This window comes from Thalassophryne amazonica, chromosome 10 (assembly GCF_902500255.1).
Source record: "Thalassophryne amazonica chromosome 10, fThaAma1.1, whole genome shotgun sequence".
In the NCBI taxonomy this organism is placed as follows: Eukaryota; Metazoa; Chordata; class Actinopteri; order Batrachoidiformes; family Batrachoididae; genus Thalassophryne; species Thalassophryne amazonica.
In genome coordinates this window covers 112,059,176-112,074,875 of record NC_047112.1, presented here as the reverse complement: position 1 = coordinate 112,074,875, position 15,700 = coordinate 112,059,176, and the positions used below count along the sequence as shown (strand labels likewise).

The window sequence follows — 15,700 nt, the reverse complement described above, 5'->3', positions numbered from 1 at the left end:
GATAAATGGTTTGTTTCGAGAGGTGGTCTGTCTGACTGGTTGCCAGTCAGGACTCTGGGTGGTTGCTTAGTCTGATGGATACAGTGTCCTGCGGCACCAGTGCATGCTTTGTGACTTTAGCTGATGTGAGTAACAAAGTTCCTGTTTACTAATCACAGATGTACTAATTTGTACTGCACATCCAAGCCTTCTATTTTCAGGTCTGCACCCAAAAGCCAAGAAGGAAAGATAAATCAGTGCTTGCTTGACATGTATCAAAATGCAGAAGACAATAAAACTCCAGTGTTGCTGTCATGTTCATATTTCCAGGACTGTGTTGGCGCCAGAATTTCTCAGCCCTTTCATTTTTTGTAAAGGGCTTTGAGCGTCTGATGCAGATGGGAAAGCACTATATAAATGCAGTTCATTTACCTGACACAAGAATTCATTGTAATTTTAAAAACTAAACTAATCATCATGGATGTTTGGACACCTTGTTAAAGTGAAGTTAATTGTTAAATCCTGACTATAATTGTCAGTTTAAGGTTTATCTGTCAGTCCCACATTTGAGTTCTTGTTTTCATACTTTTGTTCAAAATATGTAGATTAAGTATATCTAGATTTTCCTGAGACTGAGAAAAGATTTCACTTGGAAGTGATGTTTTAAATTTTTTATTGTTTAACTTATAGTTTGATTTATTTTCTCAATTTTTTTCCTCTCATAGTGCATACAGCCCAGTGAGAGGTGCGATTCTCTGTCTGCGGCTGATATTGTAACGATGATGATGAACACCAAGACGTCTACCAAGCCTCTGGTTGTGGTGGCCGGTGACGGCAATACCAGGAAAACAGGAGGTAATAAAAATGAGGAGAAAAATATGAAAAATAACTGAAAAAACTACTTTTAGGTATAAAATGTGAGTATAATTCTACTAGATCTTGGGAAAAGAAATGTACAAAATAAGCCATATTCATTTGAACAGACACAATCCAATTATGAGTCCATCAGCCTGTCAGAGTAACACAACAACCAATTAACTAACCATAATGCTTTGAATAGTTTAAAGTGTTCATCCAGAATTTGATTTTAAAATAATTTTGATCAATTACAACAAAGAAACAGTTAATAAAACTAAGTAGCACTGATTCGCTCTTAAATTAAAATAAATCACACCTGAAACTATGTAAGAACGCTGTTTGCTTTTCTGTTGTGTAAAGTGCATTATTAAATTTTTCTGAGATTACTGGGAAAGTGATAGGTGGGAATTGTAAAAAATAAAATGGAAAATATTGCAATCCCTATTACAGTGATTTTTACAATAAATGTCTCTAACAAAGTAATCACCTGGGGATGGTTAGCAGAATAGCCATAACCACAGATGACAAATGAGCTCTGCTTGCTTCTCATAAATGTGAGCTTTTTTTCCTCTCCTAATGTGCATGAAATAAAAAATAATTCCTACCTGACGCCATTATCATTTTAATGCCCAATGCCCACATCCTCTAGACCACTTTTGCTCATGTGGGTGTGTTGTTCTAAGACTGAGGTGGTTGTTGGTACACTGGTATCATCCTTCACCAAAAACCTTTTACACTTTAAACCTGATCTAAAGTCCAGACTCGTGATGTCAAAAATGCACAGACATTCCCTACATAAGCAGATTCACAATGCACATGCGCTCTGCCTGCACATATCACCAGTCACCCGTAACACTGCAATGTTAATATCACCCATCCATCCATTTTCTTCCGCTTTATCCGGAGTCGGATCGCGGGGGCAGCAGCTCAAGCAAAGCCACCCAGACCTCCCGATCCACACACACTTCCCCCAGTTCCTCCGGGGGAACCCCAAGGTGTTCCCAAGCCAGCTGAGAGATGTAGTCCCTCCAGCGTGTCCTGGGTCTTCCCCGGGGCCTCCTCCCAATGGGACGTACCCGGAACACCTCTCCAGCGAGGCATCCAGGGGGCATCCAGAAAAGATGCCCGAGCCACCTCAACTGACTTCTTTCGATGTGGAGGAGCAGCGGCTCGACTCCGAGCTCCTCCCGAGTGACCGGGCTCCTCAACATATGTCTAAGGGAGCGCCCAGCCACCCTGCAGAGGAAACTCATCTCGGCCGCTTGTACTCGCAATCTCGTTCTTTCGGTCATGAGCCAAATCTCATGACCATAGGTGAGGATCGGAACGTAGATCGATCGGTAAATCGAGAGCTTTGCCCCCCTACTCTTCACCACGACGGTCTGATACAGCGACCGCATCACTGCAGATGCTGCACCGATCTGTCTATCGATCTCACGCTCCATCCGTCCCTCACTTGTGAACAAGACCCCTTGATACTTAAACTCCTCCACTTGAGGCAAGGACACTCCACCGACCTGAAGAGGGCAAAGCACCTTTTTCCGGTTGAGAACCATGGCCTCGGATTTGGAGGTGCTGATTTTCATCTCGGACGCCCCAGTGCGCATGCTGAAGGTCCTGATTTGACGAAGCCAACAGAACCACATCGTCCGCAAACAGCAGAGACGAGATTCTGTGGTTCCCAAACCAGACCCCCTCTACACCCTGGCTGCGCCTAGAAATTCTGTCCATAAAAATAATGAACAGAACCGGTGACAAAGGACAGCCCTGGCGGAGGCCCACATGCACTGGAAACAGGTTTGACTTACTACCGGCAATGCGAACCAAGCTCCTGCTGCGGTCGTACAGGGACCGGATAGCCCTTAACAAAGGACTCGGGATCCCGTACTCCCAGAGCACCCCCCACAGGGTGCCCTGAGGGACACGGTCAAACGCCTTCTCCAGATCCACAAAACACATGTGGACTGGTTGGGCGAACTCCCCTGAACCCTCGAGCACCCAATGGAGTGTGTAGAGCTGGTCCAGTGTGCCGCGACCAGGACGAAAACCACACTGCTCCTCCTGAATCCGAGGTTCGACCATCGGTCGAATTCTCCTCTCCAGTACTCTGGAATAGACCTTACCGGGGAGGTTGAGGAGTGTGATCCCCCTATAGTTGGAACACACCCTCCGGTCCCCCTTCTTAAACAGAGGGACCACCACCCCGGTCTGCCAATCCAGAGGCACTGTCCCTGATCGCCACGCAATGTTGCAGAGGCGTGTCAGCCAAGACAGTCCCACAACATCCAGAGACTTAAGGTACTCAGGACGGACTTCATCCACCCCAGGAGCCTTGCCACCGAGGAGCTTTCTAACCACCTCGGTGACTTCGGCCTGGGTAATGGATGAGTCCGCCTCTGAGTCCCCAGTCTCTGCTTCCTCTTCAGAAGACGTGACGATGGGATTGAGGAGATCCTCGAAGTATTCCTTCCACCGCCTGACAACATCCCCAGTCATGGTCAACAGCTCCCCACCCGCACCGTAAACAGTGCTGGTGGAGAGCTGCTTCCGCTTCCTGAGGCGCCGGACGGTTTGCCAGAATCTCTTCGAGGCCGACCTATAGTCCTCCTCCATGGCCTCCCCGAACTCCTCCCAGACCCGAGTTTTTGCCTCTGCGAACGCACGGGCTGCGGCATGCTTGGCCTGCCGGTACCTGTCAGCTGCCTCTGGGGTCCCACCTACCAACAAAGATAAGTAGGACTCCTTCAGCTTGACGGCATCCCTTACTTCCAGTGTCCACCACTGGGTTCGGGGATTGCCGCCGCGACAGGCACCAGAGACCTTGCGACCACAGCTACAAGCGGCCGCATGTCTCCAACCTCCCCCGGGATCTGGGAGGAGCTCTCCCAGAGGTGGGAGTTGAAGACCTCGCTGACAGAGTGTTCCACCAGTCGTTCCCAGCAGACCCTCACGATACGTTTGGGCCTGCCAGGTATGACCGGCTTCCTCCCCTCCCAGCGGATCCAACTCACCACCAGGTGGTGATCGGTCGACAGCTCTGCCCCTCTCTTCACTCGAGTGTCCGAGACACGTGGCCGAAGGTCAAATGATACGACTACAAAGTTGATCATCGACCTCCGGTTGTTAATATCACTAAAGGATTATTAATCGAGCGAGAGGTCTGTACGGGGTAATATCAGACTGAAGTGTTTTTCACACGGACTTCACTGGCGCTTGGTCTGTACTGTCAACACCTCAGTCTGATATTTTCCCGTACAGACTGAGCAAACGAAGTTAATAATTTGTTCAATATATGGCTATTAATCGTTTATTTTAGCTTAATTTTAGCTTCCTGGTTGTAACGGAAATACGTGTTGCGGACCGATTGTCATGGTGACCGATCCGAAATAAGAAAATGTCCATCCGATAATCAGCCAATCAGCATGCGCGTAGCGTCGCAGCCATATAATAATGTGTATTATATAACGGCTGAGTGTCATGTGTCATTTGATTGGTGCTTTGTATGTCACATGACATGAATTAATTCATCCCATTTGTGTTGCATTGCATTTAGAGTGTGGCTTGTTTCCATTTAGAGTGCAAATTTGGTTCCATATGTTTGGGACCATTGCACTCTACACGCACGCATGCACACGTGATCACGCATGCGCACACAAAACAAATCCACTGTACTGTCTGGAGGCTGTTGGCAGGAAGTTGGAAAGAAAAGCTGGACTCATTTCTGATGGAATTTTTTTTTTTAATTTTTATTTTTTTTTGCTGCACTGAGGACATACACAGTCTTTTTTTGGTAGTACAAGCATGCACAAGCGCCAACCAGGTTGCGTGTGTGCACGCGTGCGCAGGGACAGCGACTCTCCCAAGACATAATTTGATTGAGCTGACTGATGCTGCTAATTCTCTCTCTCTCTCTCACACACACACACACACGCACACACACAAATCTACTGTGCTGTCTGGAGGCTGTTAGCAGGAAGAAAGAAGAAAAGCTGGACTCATTTCTGACGTGATTTGTTTTTTTTCGCTGCACTGAGGACATACACAGTCGACTGACCCAATTTCGCGCGCGCGCGTCTGTGTGTATGTGTGTGTGTGTGCGTGCATGCGTGCGTGCGTACGCGGGGGGGACGACGACACAATGATTTGATTGAGCTAACTGATGCTGCTAATTCTTGTAACATACACACATATACACACACACACACACACAAAATCCACTCCGCTGTAAGCTGTCTGGATGCATGAAGAACTGTTCGCATGAAACGCTGACGTGATTTTTGGCTGGACTGAGAACTACACAAAGTCTTTTTTTAATGGAAGTCCGAAGTCAATGCACAGCATCACGGGACTACACGTTACAGTGGAACACCAAAACGTAAGTCCCTTTTCTGTTGTTTATAAATTAATAAAATATCAAGTGACAAGGATCTATTTTAGCCGTTATATAAAACAAATAATGAATGTATTTACATTCTTTCAGTGGACCGAATAATGAATTCGTTGAAAGCTGGAACAAACCATATAGATATATTAAGCCACTGTAGAAAAAAATAAAATGGAAACAGGTGACGAGTTTAAAATATACAAATAATGAATGTTTGAGTTCAATGGTATGAATATTTCATTTGAGTGAAAGATGAAATTTTCCATTCAACGAGGTGAAGCCCAGTTGAATGGTACGTTCCAGCTTTCACCAAATTAAATGTTCGTTCCATTGAAAGAATGTAAAAACATCCATTATTTGTTTTATATAACGCCTAAAATAGATCCTTGTCATTTGATGTTATATTAAGTTATAAACAACAGAAAAGGGACTTACATTTTGGTGCATCACTGCTGCTTTGATATCAACAATCCAACACAAGCTTTAAATCGGAGTCCAATAGGAGTTCTCAGTCAACTTGGAAAAACAGTTAGATAGTTAAAAAATAATTTTGATGATGTAGTCCGTGATACTTCAAAAAAAAAAAAAAAAGACTTGGTGTACTTCCTCAGTCCAGCAAAAAAACATGTCAGAAATCTGTCCAGCTTTTCATCCTAACAGCTCTTCATGCATCCAGATAGCTTATGGCGTCTGTCACTGTCAATTAGCTTGTTCTAATCATCTTCCCTCAGCAACGCCAACTGTGCCATGTTTAGCTAAACGCCGCCCCAACTAGTGTGTGCGTGGATGGTGTTCGCAGCGTGCAATGGTACAAAATGTATGGAACCAAATTTGCACAGTAAATGGAACCATGTCACGTGACATACAAAGTACCAGTCAAATCACAAGGATCCACTCAGCTGTTATATAATACATAATTAATGTGTATTCTAAACAACCATTTAACTAAATATTAGTGAACACTCTGACTGACAGGTTGGAGCTAATCTACTGCAACATATGCATGCCATGCTCGTGCTCATCCCATGGGGTTACACATTATTATTATTATTATTATTATTATTATTATTATTATTATTATAACAGAGGGTGATAAGAAAAGTGGGGTGACAAAAGGAGTATGTGTGACTCAGGAGGAGCTGGAGAAAGCTTGGTGCAATTGTAGGAGATTAGACAAAACCGCAAAATAACGCTTCCCTACATGTGTTCCTCATTAGCTCCCTGTGTGTGTGTGTGTGTGTGTGTGTGTGTGTGTGTGTGTGTGTGTGTGTGTGTGTGTGTGTGTGTGTGTGTGTGTGTGTGTGTGTGTGTGTGTGTGTGTGTGTGTGTGTGTGTTAACATTAAACTCCTGACTTAAGTGTGTGTTTCCCTGCCTTTGGACGCATGCTGTCATGAGTAAAGGGACATTTACTGAAGCTGAGGCCAGTTGCGGCCTTTCTGAAACGGTCCATGCTGTGGAAGAGAGGAAAAAGAGGAGTCAACCAGCATGGGGCCGCAGTTGTTTTCACTTAGGAGGCCTCCCCTTTCCACTGGAGGCGTGGCAGTGTGTGTGTTGGATGGGTTAGTAGTAATCCTCTTGTTGGCTCTGGGAGCCGTTCACTCGCTCTCAGGCATTCTGAGCGTCAGCAGAGGGAGGGAGCAGCCTTGTGTGAGGCTTGATGTCACCACCACCACATTTTACTGATTATGACCTAAACAGAGGTGCGCTGATATCCCGCTGAGCACTGACATCAGCAAAAGTGCTGGAGTCTGTTTGAGTTTACTGACTCACATACAGGCTTTTTAACGAGGACAAACGATCAATATCCGCCTGGCTGTGGAATCTATTCCATGTCTTCAAAACAACCCTGAATGTGTTTCTGTACAAATGTGTTTAGTGCTTTTTCTGCATGTCACTGAAGGCAGAGCAGGCCTAAGATTAGCTTCACTCCAAGTGTGCATGTGTGTGTATGTGTATACACACACAATATCATGACAAGGACTGTGTGTCAAGGGGAAACCTGTAACAAAAAATCACCTTAGTGCCTGTTGCACCTTGATGATTTAGCCAGCGTATGCTGACAGGCCCGTTGCCACTGAGCAGTCTTGGTCAGTACGACACGGTACGGTATGATACATGCCAGAATAGTTAAGTCTGGCTTGGTTTGCATTTCCACCTCTGGCAGAACCCTTGTGCTTGTCAGCATCTATGTGCACTGCCTGCTAAACAAGTCATCAAGTGCGCGTATGCTTTCACACAGCCTCTCTTCTCTACATGGAGGCAAAACAGAGTAATTTAACATTTTTTAAATTTAATTTTATTCTATTGTCTTGGTGGATCGTGGGATTTATTTTCGTCATGGGTAAAATGCTGAAGAATCAGCTGTTGTCATTGATAGTAGAGAAGCTTGAATCTTCGACTGGACTGAGTTGCTTGACGCAAGGACATTTCGCTTCAAATCGCAGAAGCTTCCTCAGCTAAGATTCTTGCTCGGTAGTCTGACTTTTGTCTTGACTCTTGTAGAGAAGAATAAACAGAAGCCACGAAAGCTGGCGTTTTAAACCTAACCAGACCCCTCCTACTGAGAGGCAGACTGCTATGGGCTAGTGACTAAACAATAGCTGTGATTAGCACCTATTGTGCTCTAGTTAGCACCCTCCTAATGACAGGGCAGCTGTCCCTCCTAATGATGGGACGGACGCCTCTCCTGACGGCTCCCTTGACGACTCTCCTGATGACATTAATGACTCATTACCATGCACAAAAGACTGAAACTGCTTTGACCTGAGTACCCCATTGTAAACAGGGGACAAAGCGTGTCTCTGACCCCCTCCCCGGTTAAGGCTGGGTTTCAACTGTTTCACATAAAATGCCTCCTTGACCCCTCTCTGAAACCATTTCTTCTCTCTGCAACCCAGTCCAGTTGAAGATTCAAGCTTCTCTACTATGGAATCTACCTGGACAACTGAGAGCCTACACAGAAATGTTGTCAGTGATAAACGCTGATGTGAATGAATGAGTGGCTGTGACTCTTTCAACTTTTAAGATAAATTAATTTTTTTGTTGTGGCACAAAGTGCCGGCGTTCTCTGGTTCAGGCTGAGGAATGGACAGAGAGCAGACAACCACAGAGGGACTTCTTTTAAATTGTGATTTTCTTCAGCCACGACAAGAAATTAAAGTATTTTAAGACTTTTTTCCAAAATCAGGACGCTTTGTGTGGATATGTTTTTGTCAGGCTGTGATGATGAATCCGACTGAAATGAACAGGTAAGATTAAGACTTTATATTTAACCCATGTGTGAATGGTTTTAATATTTGAAACAGTCTGAACTTTTCACATGACTGCAGCTATCAGTTGTTCAGCCAGACAATGGACAGCATCAATGGACGTAAGAAACGTGTGTCAATAATTGCATAACAGCTACAACTTACAGTCCGTGCATGTGGGAAGTATGAAACATACGCTGTCATGCGGTGAAACTATCGTGCATGCCCAAACTTTTTCGACGTACTTGCCGTATACAAGCATACTACAGCGTGCTTTTAAATGACACAAAACTTACCCATAACTTATTAGGTGTATTTGCCGTTTTTCATACGCTAATGAAATTCTCAGGGTGTGACAGGGTCTTACTAAGACTTCAGACAAGTTCACAGTTGGTCTTGTGATTTCAGGTAAACAAACATGAGCCTCTGTTTCATCTTCGTTGTTCCTGGCATAACTAAAAGCTGCAGGAAATGTCACTCCATCATGTCGCACTCAGTCTGCTCCACAGAATTAGTGATCAGGGTCATCCAGATGTCTTTGCAAAGTGTTGAGAAACATTTTTCCAGTTATTTGTCACATTGAATTAATGTGAACATAAGACCACACCACCTGCCCGTCGTTGGAAGTCTGATATTTCAGTTTCACAAGCTGATCACTCTTCATGACGTTGAGATCAAACACTATTCAGTGTTGTTAAAGAATTTGTTCATAGTGTTCTAAATATCAATAAAGGTAGTTGAGACTAAACGGCTGGTTGTGCGTCCCACACTGGTGTGCCACTGCAGTGGGCTTATGGTGTAGAATCAGCTAAATACAAACTTCATGTTTTCTAACAAAAATGCATCTCTGATGCTGGGAGGCCAAACAAAACAAACAGCCTTTCACGGGCCACAGTTCTGGACAGTGTCCCAAAGGGTTGAGCTCGATGTGCAAATCAAAGACGACCTCATGGTGCATGGAAAAACACCAGCCTCAAAGCCTGGCCTTCAGAAGTTCAGATTTACTGCTTCATCACTAATTTTTATCCCCTTCTTTATAGCTTTGGTAACTTTCAATACAGGTTAAAAGCATCATTTGTTTTAGTTGGCAGGGTTGATTACATTTTTTATAACAATACAAATACTTTTATTTTTAACTTTGCAGAATCCAAAATACAACTCTTACAGTGTTTTGAATGTACAGTGGTCCCTTGTTTATCGCGGGAGTTACGTTCTAAAACTAGCCCGCAATAAGCGAAATCCACAAAGTAGTCAGAGTTATTTTTTACAATTATTATAGACGTTTTAAGGCTGTGAAACCCCTCAGTACACACTTTATACACTTTTCTCAAACAGGCATTAACATTTTCTCACTTTTCTCTCATGTGTAAACACTCTCAAAGTTCAAATCTTAGTAGAAAAATAAGACCAACCTGTTTTCAGGCCCAAACATTTGTTTGAGAAATAAAAATAGAACATTTTCCTACAAATAATTATGATGGCTTTTAGAACTAACGAATTTAACTTTAACGATCAACCTACGAGGTTGAACACATAAGAAATTATTAATGGTGACTGACCAGTATTTCACAGTTCCTCTGATCGAGCCTCTTCGTCCTGGTGCCGCGCCGCTGTAGCGCCTTTTTCCACTGAGTCACACCTCGGTGCAGGTGTCTTTTTCCAAGTGAAGAACACAGTTATGGGTAGTTGTTGGCACTCTTTTTTCTTCTGGGTGAGAAGATTCTTATAAACAGACAGGCAGAACACAATGTGCGTACTCTCCCTTCGCGGTGCTGCGACCGGCCTGCTTGATGAGGATGCAGAACACAATGCGCTGTAAAAAAAAAAAAAAGCATGCAAAATTGGACTAAAAAAATCCGCGAAACTGCGAGGCCGCGTTATAGCGAGGGACCACTGTCTAACTGTTAATGCAATGTGATTGTATATAGTACAATATTATTATTAGCATTATTATTATTGTTATTGTTGTTGTTATTGTTACTAACAAAAGCAACAATGAAAATCACAACAGTCAAATGTAAAAGATTACACTTCTGTGCCATATATGCAAAGATTTTGTGGTATAGTTAAAATAGCTTGACACATGAGAGTAAGATAAAGTATTTCCTTGTACAACCCCTGGCAAAAATTATGGAATCACCGGCCTCAGAGGATGTTTATTCAGTTGTTTAATTTTGTAGAAAAAAAGCAGATCACAGACATGACACAAAACTAAAGTCATTTCAAATGGCAACTTTCTGGCTTTAAGAAACACTATAAGAAATCAAGAAAAAAGATTGTGGCAGTCAGTAACGGTTACTTTTTTAGACCAAGCAGAGGAAAAAAAATATAGAATCACTCAATTCTGAGGAAAAAATTATGGAATCATGAAAAACAAAAGAACGCTCCAACACATCACTAGTATTTTGTTGCACCACCTCTGGCTTTTATAACAGCTTGCAGTCTCTGAGGCATGGACTTAATGAGTGACAAACAGTACTCTTCATCAATCTGGCTCCAACTTTCTCTGATTGCTGTTGCCAGATCAGCTTTGCAGGTTGGAGCCTTGTCATGGACCATTTTCTTCAACTTCCATCAAAGATTTTCAATTGGATTAAGACTATCCGGACTATTTGCAGTCCATGACATTGACCCTATGTGTCTTTTTGCAAGGAATGTTTTCACAGTTTTTGCTCTATGGCAAGATGCATTATCATCTTGAAAAATGATTTCATCATCCCCAAACATCCTTTCAATTGATGGGATAAGAAAAGTGTCCAAAATATCAACGTAAACTTGTGCATTTATTGATAATGTAATGACAGCCATCTCCCCAGTGCCTTTACCTGACATGCAGCCCCATATCATCAATGACTGTGGAAATTTACATGTTCTCTTCAGGCAGTCATCTTTATAAATCTCATTGGAATGGCACCAAACAAAAGTTCCAGCATCATCACCTTGCCCAATGCAGATTCGAGATTCATCACTGAATATGACTTTCATCCAGTCATCCACAGTCCACGATTGCTTTTCCTTAGCCCATTGTAACCTTGTTTTTTTCTGTTTAGGTGTTAATGATGGCTTTCATTTAGCTTTTCTGTACGTAAATCCCATTTCCTTTAGGCGGTTTCTTATAGTTCGGTCACAGACGTTGACTCCAGTTTCCTCCCATTCGTTCCTCATTTGTTTTGTTGTGCATTTTCGATTTTTGAGACATTGCTTTAAGTTTTCTGTCTTGACGCTTTGATGCCTTCCTTGGTCTACCAGTATGTTTGCCTTTAACAACCTTCCCATGTTGTTTGTATTTGGTCCAGAGTTTAGACACAGCTGACTGTGAACAACCAACATCTTTTGCAACATTGCGTGATGATTTACCCTCTTTTAAGAGTTTGATAATCCTCTCCTTTGTTTCAATTGACATCTCTCGTGTTGAAACCATGATTCATGTCAATCCACTGGGTGCAACAGCTCTCCAAGGTGTGATCACTCCTTTTTAGATGCAGACTAACGAGCAGATCTGATTTGATGCATGTTAGTTTTGGGGATGAAAATTTACAGGGTGATTCCATAATTTTTTCCTCAGAATTGAGTGAGTCCATATTTTTTTTCCCTCTGCTTCGTCTAAAAAAGTCACCGTTACTGACTGCCACAATTTTTTTCTTGATTTCTTATAGTGTTTCTTAAAGCCAGAAAGTTGCCATTTGCCAGGTTTTGAATAATCAGGTCCCATCTTATCTTAGGGACCTTGTAGTACCATATCACCCCAATAGAGCCCTTCGCTCTCAGACTGCAGGCTTACTTATAGTTCCTAGGGTTTGTAAGAGTAGAATGGGAGGCAGAGCCTTCAGCTTTCAGGCTCCTCTCCTGTGGAACCAGCTCCCAATTCAGATCAGGGAGACAGACACCCTCTCTACTTTTAAGATTAGGCTTAAAACTTTCCTTTTTGCTAAAGTTTATAGTTAGGGCTGGATCAGGTGACCCTGAACCATCCCTTAGTTATGCTGCTATAGACGTAGACTGCTGGGGGGTTCCCATGATGCACTGTTTCTTTCTCTTTTTGCTCTGTATGCACCACTCTGCATTTAATCATTAGTGATTGATCTCTGCTCCCCTCCACAGCATGTCTTTTTCCTGGTTCTCTCCCTCAGCCCCAACCAGTCCCAGCAGAAGACTGCCCCTCCCTGAGCCTGGTTCTGCTGGAGGTTTCTTCCTGTTAAAAGGGAGTTTTTCCTTCCCACTGTTGCCAAGTGCTTGCTCACAGGGGGTCGTTTGACCGTTGGGATTTTACATAATTATTGTATGGCCTTGCCTTACAATATAAAGCGCCTTGGGGCAACTGTTTGTTGTGATTTGGCGCTATATAAAAAACTGATTGATTGATTGATTGATTGATTTGAAATGACTTTAGTTTTGTGTCATGTCTGTGATCTGCTTTTTTTCTGCAAAATTAAACAACTGAATGAACATCCTCAGAGGCCGGTGATTCCATAATTTTTGCCAGGGGTTGTATATATTGTGATAAACTAGGTCTGATAAAGAACAGCAACATATAATTCAAATCCTGTGATTTTGTTTTATTATACTTCCGATTGCATTTTAAAAATAATTAGAAATGTTTGGATGTAAATTTAAAGTTTTTTACAAAATTGACCACACCTCACGCCCTGTGACTGCTGGGATAGGCTTCAGCCCACCCTTCAGATTAGATTAGATTAGATTAGATAGAACCTTATTAATTCCTTGGGAAGACTCTCTCAGGGAAATTGAGGTTCTGGCAGCATTGTATAGCAGCACACAGGGTAAGAAGCACACAGACTATCAGAAATGAAAGTAACAAACAATTTGCAAATATAAATATAAATTCACAAATATAAATACCAGAAATACTGCTCGCTGCTGGTTTACTGGCTACTATTGTAGCTCTCCTTCCTCTCCTCTGTCTTCCTGTTACTCCTCCTCCCCCTGAGTGAGGAGTTGTACAGTCTGATGGTTTGAGGGACAAAGGAGTTTTTCAGTCTGTTGGTCCTGCACTTGGGAAGGAGCAGTCTGTGGCTGAAGAGGCTCCTCTGGTTGCTGATGATGGTGTGCAGAGAGTGACAGGCATCGTCCATAATGTCCAGCGGTTTGTCCAGTGTTCTCTGCCATTGTGACCAGAGAGTCCAGCTTCATGCCAGCCACAGAGCCAGCCCACCTGATCAGTTTATCCAGCCTGGATGTGTCCTTCTTGGATGGGTGCTCCCCCCAGCACACCACAGTGTAAAAGAGGACACTTGCTACCACACACTTAACTGGAGTGAGCGGGTATTGAAAATGAATGGATGGATGGATTACAAAATTTAAAATAAGACCTTCATGGCCCACCAGCGAGCTGCAGCGCACATTTTGGGAATCACTGAGCTATAGGCTGTAGCTTCAACAGGTTGAAAGACCAGCTGTCAGGATTCATCACATTTTTAACAACCTGTGAAATGAAATTTCTGGTGAGAAAAGACACCAAATGTGTTTTGATTCAAACAGAAAAATTCACAACCTCTCAGACTTGCAGCAGAATTTTGTTCTGAAGAGTTGCTAAACCATGACATGAAATGGTACAGTGAGATTTGAGCCAAGTGATTTTGTAAATGAAAGGTACAGTAGTGTTCAGAATAATAGTAGTGCTATGTGACTAAAAAGATTAATCCAGGTTTTGAGTATATTTCTTATTGTTACATGGGAAACAAGGTACCAGTAGATTCTCACAAATCCAACAAGGCCAAGCATTCATGATATGCACACTCTTAAGGCTATGAAATTGGGCTATTAGTAAAAAAAAAAAAAGTAGAAAAGTGGGTGTTCACAATAATAGTAGCATCTGCTGTTGATGCTACAAACTCAAAACTATTATGTTCAAACTGCTTTTTTTAGCAATCCTGTGAATCACTAAACTAGTATTTAGTTGTATAACCAGTTTTTCATGATTTCTTCACATCTGTGAGGCATTAATTTTGTTGTGTTGGAACCAAGATTTTGCCCATTTACTAGTGTGCTTGGGGTCATTGTCTTGTTGAAACACCTATTTCAAGGGCATGACCTCTTCAGCATTTAGTAGGAGAAACATGCCCATATCATGATGCTTGCACCACCATGCTTCACTGTCTTCACTGTGAACTGTGGCTTGAATTCAGAGTTTGAGGGTCATCTCACAAACTGTCTGTGGCCCTTGGACCCAAAAAGAACAATTTTACTCTCATCAGTCCACAAAATATTCTTCCATTTCTCTTTAGGCCAGTTGTTGTGTTCTTTGGCAAATTGTAACCTCTTCTGCACATGTCTTTTATTTAACAGAGGGACTTTGCGGGGGATTCTTGCAAAAAAAAATAAATAAAATTAGCTTCACACAGGCGTCTTCTAACTGTCACAGCACTTACAGGTAACTCCAGACTGTCTTTGATCATCCTGGAGCTGATCAATGGGTGAGCCTTTGCCATTCTGGTTATTCTTCTATCCATTTTGATGGTTGTGTTCCGTTTTCTTCCACGCATCTCTGGTTTTTTTGTCCATTTTAAAGCATTGGAGATCATTGTAGATGAACAGCCTATAATTTTTTGCACCTGTGTATAAGTTTTCCCCTCTCCAATCAACTTTTTAATCAAACGACGCTGTTCTTCTGAACAATGTCTTGAACATCCCATTTTCCTCAGGCTTTCAAAGAGAAAAGCATGTTCAACAGGTGCTGGCTTCATCCTTAAATAGGGGACACCTGATTCACACCTGTTTGTTCCACAAAACTGACAAACTCACTGACTGAATGCCACACTACTATTATTGTGAACACCCCCTTTTCTACTTTTTTTAATAATAGCCCAATTTCATAGTCTTAAGAGTGTGCATATCATGAATGCTTGGTCTTGTTGGATTTGTGAGAATCTACTGAATCTACTGGTACCTTTTTTCCCATGTAACAATAAGAAATATACTCAAAACCTGGATTAATCTTTTTAGTCACATAGCACTACTATTATTCTGAACACTACTGTATGTTATCATGTGTGTTGTTCCACTTTCCTTCCATGCCTGAAAGAATTCATGGATATGGTCTGAATTCTTGGCCCAATAAGTCACAAGAGACAGATAGCGGTGGTGGTGGGGGGTCCTATGGCCTTCGTCTCCTCTGAAATTAAATTCTTGTCTAATTACCTGTCATCGTCTGCTATGTGGCCTGAAGATTCAAAGGAGTTGTTTCCAAGAATAGCACCCACTCTACGTCTA

At 42.6% G+C, this 15,700-nt stretch overlaps 1 protein-coding gene across 1 annotated transcript in view; it reads left to right on the top strand.

Annotated features, from left to right (window-relative positions):
• Positions 1-15,700, top strand: part of tgfbr3 (transforming growth factor, beta receptor III) — a 271,094-nt gene that overhangs the window by 214,155 nt on the left and 41,239 nt on the right. Inside the window, exon 13 of the mRNA XM_034179237.1 lies at positions 705-834. Coding sequence (XP_034035128.1) covers positions 705-834 — 130 coding nt within the window. The remainder of the gene's footprint in view (positions 1-704; positions 835-15,700) is intronic.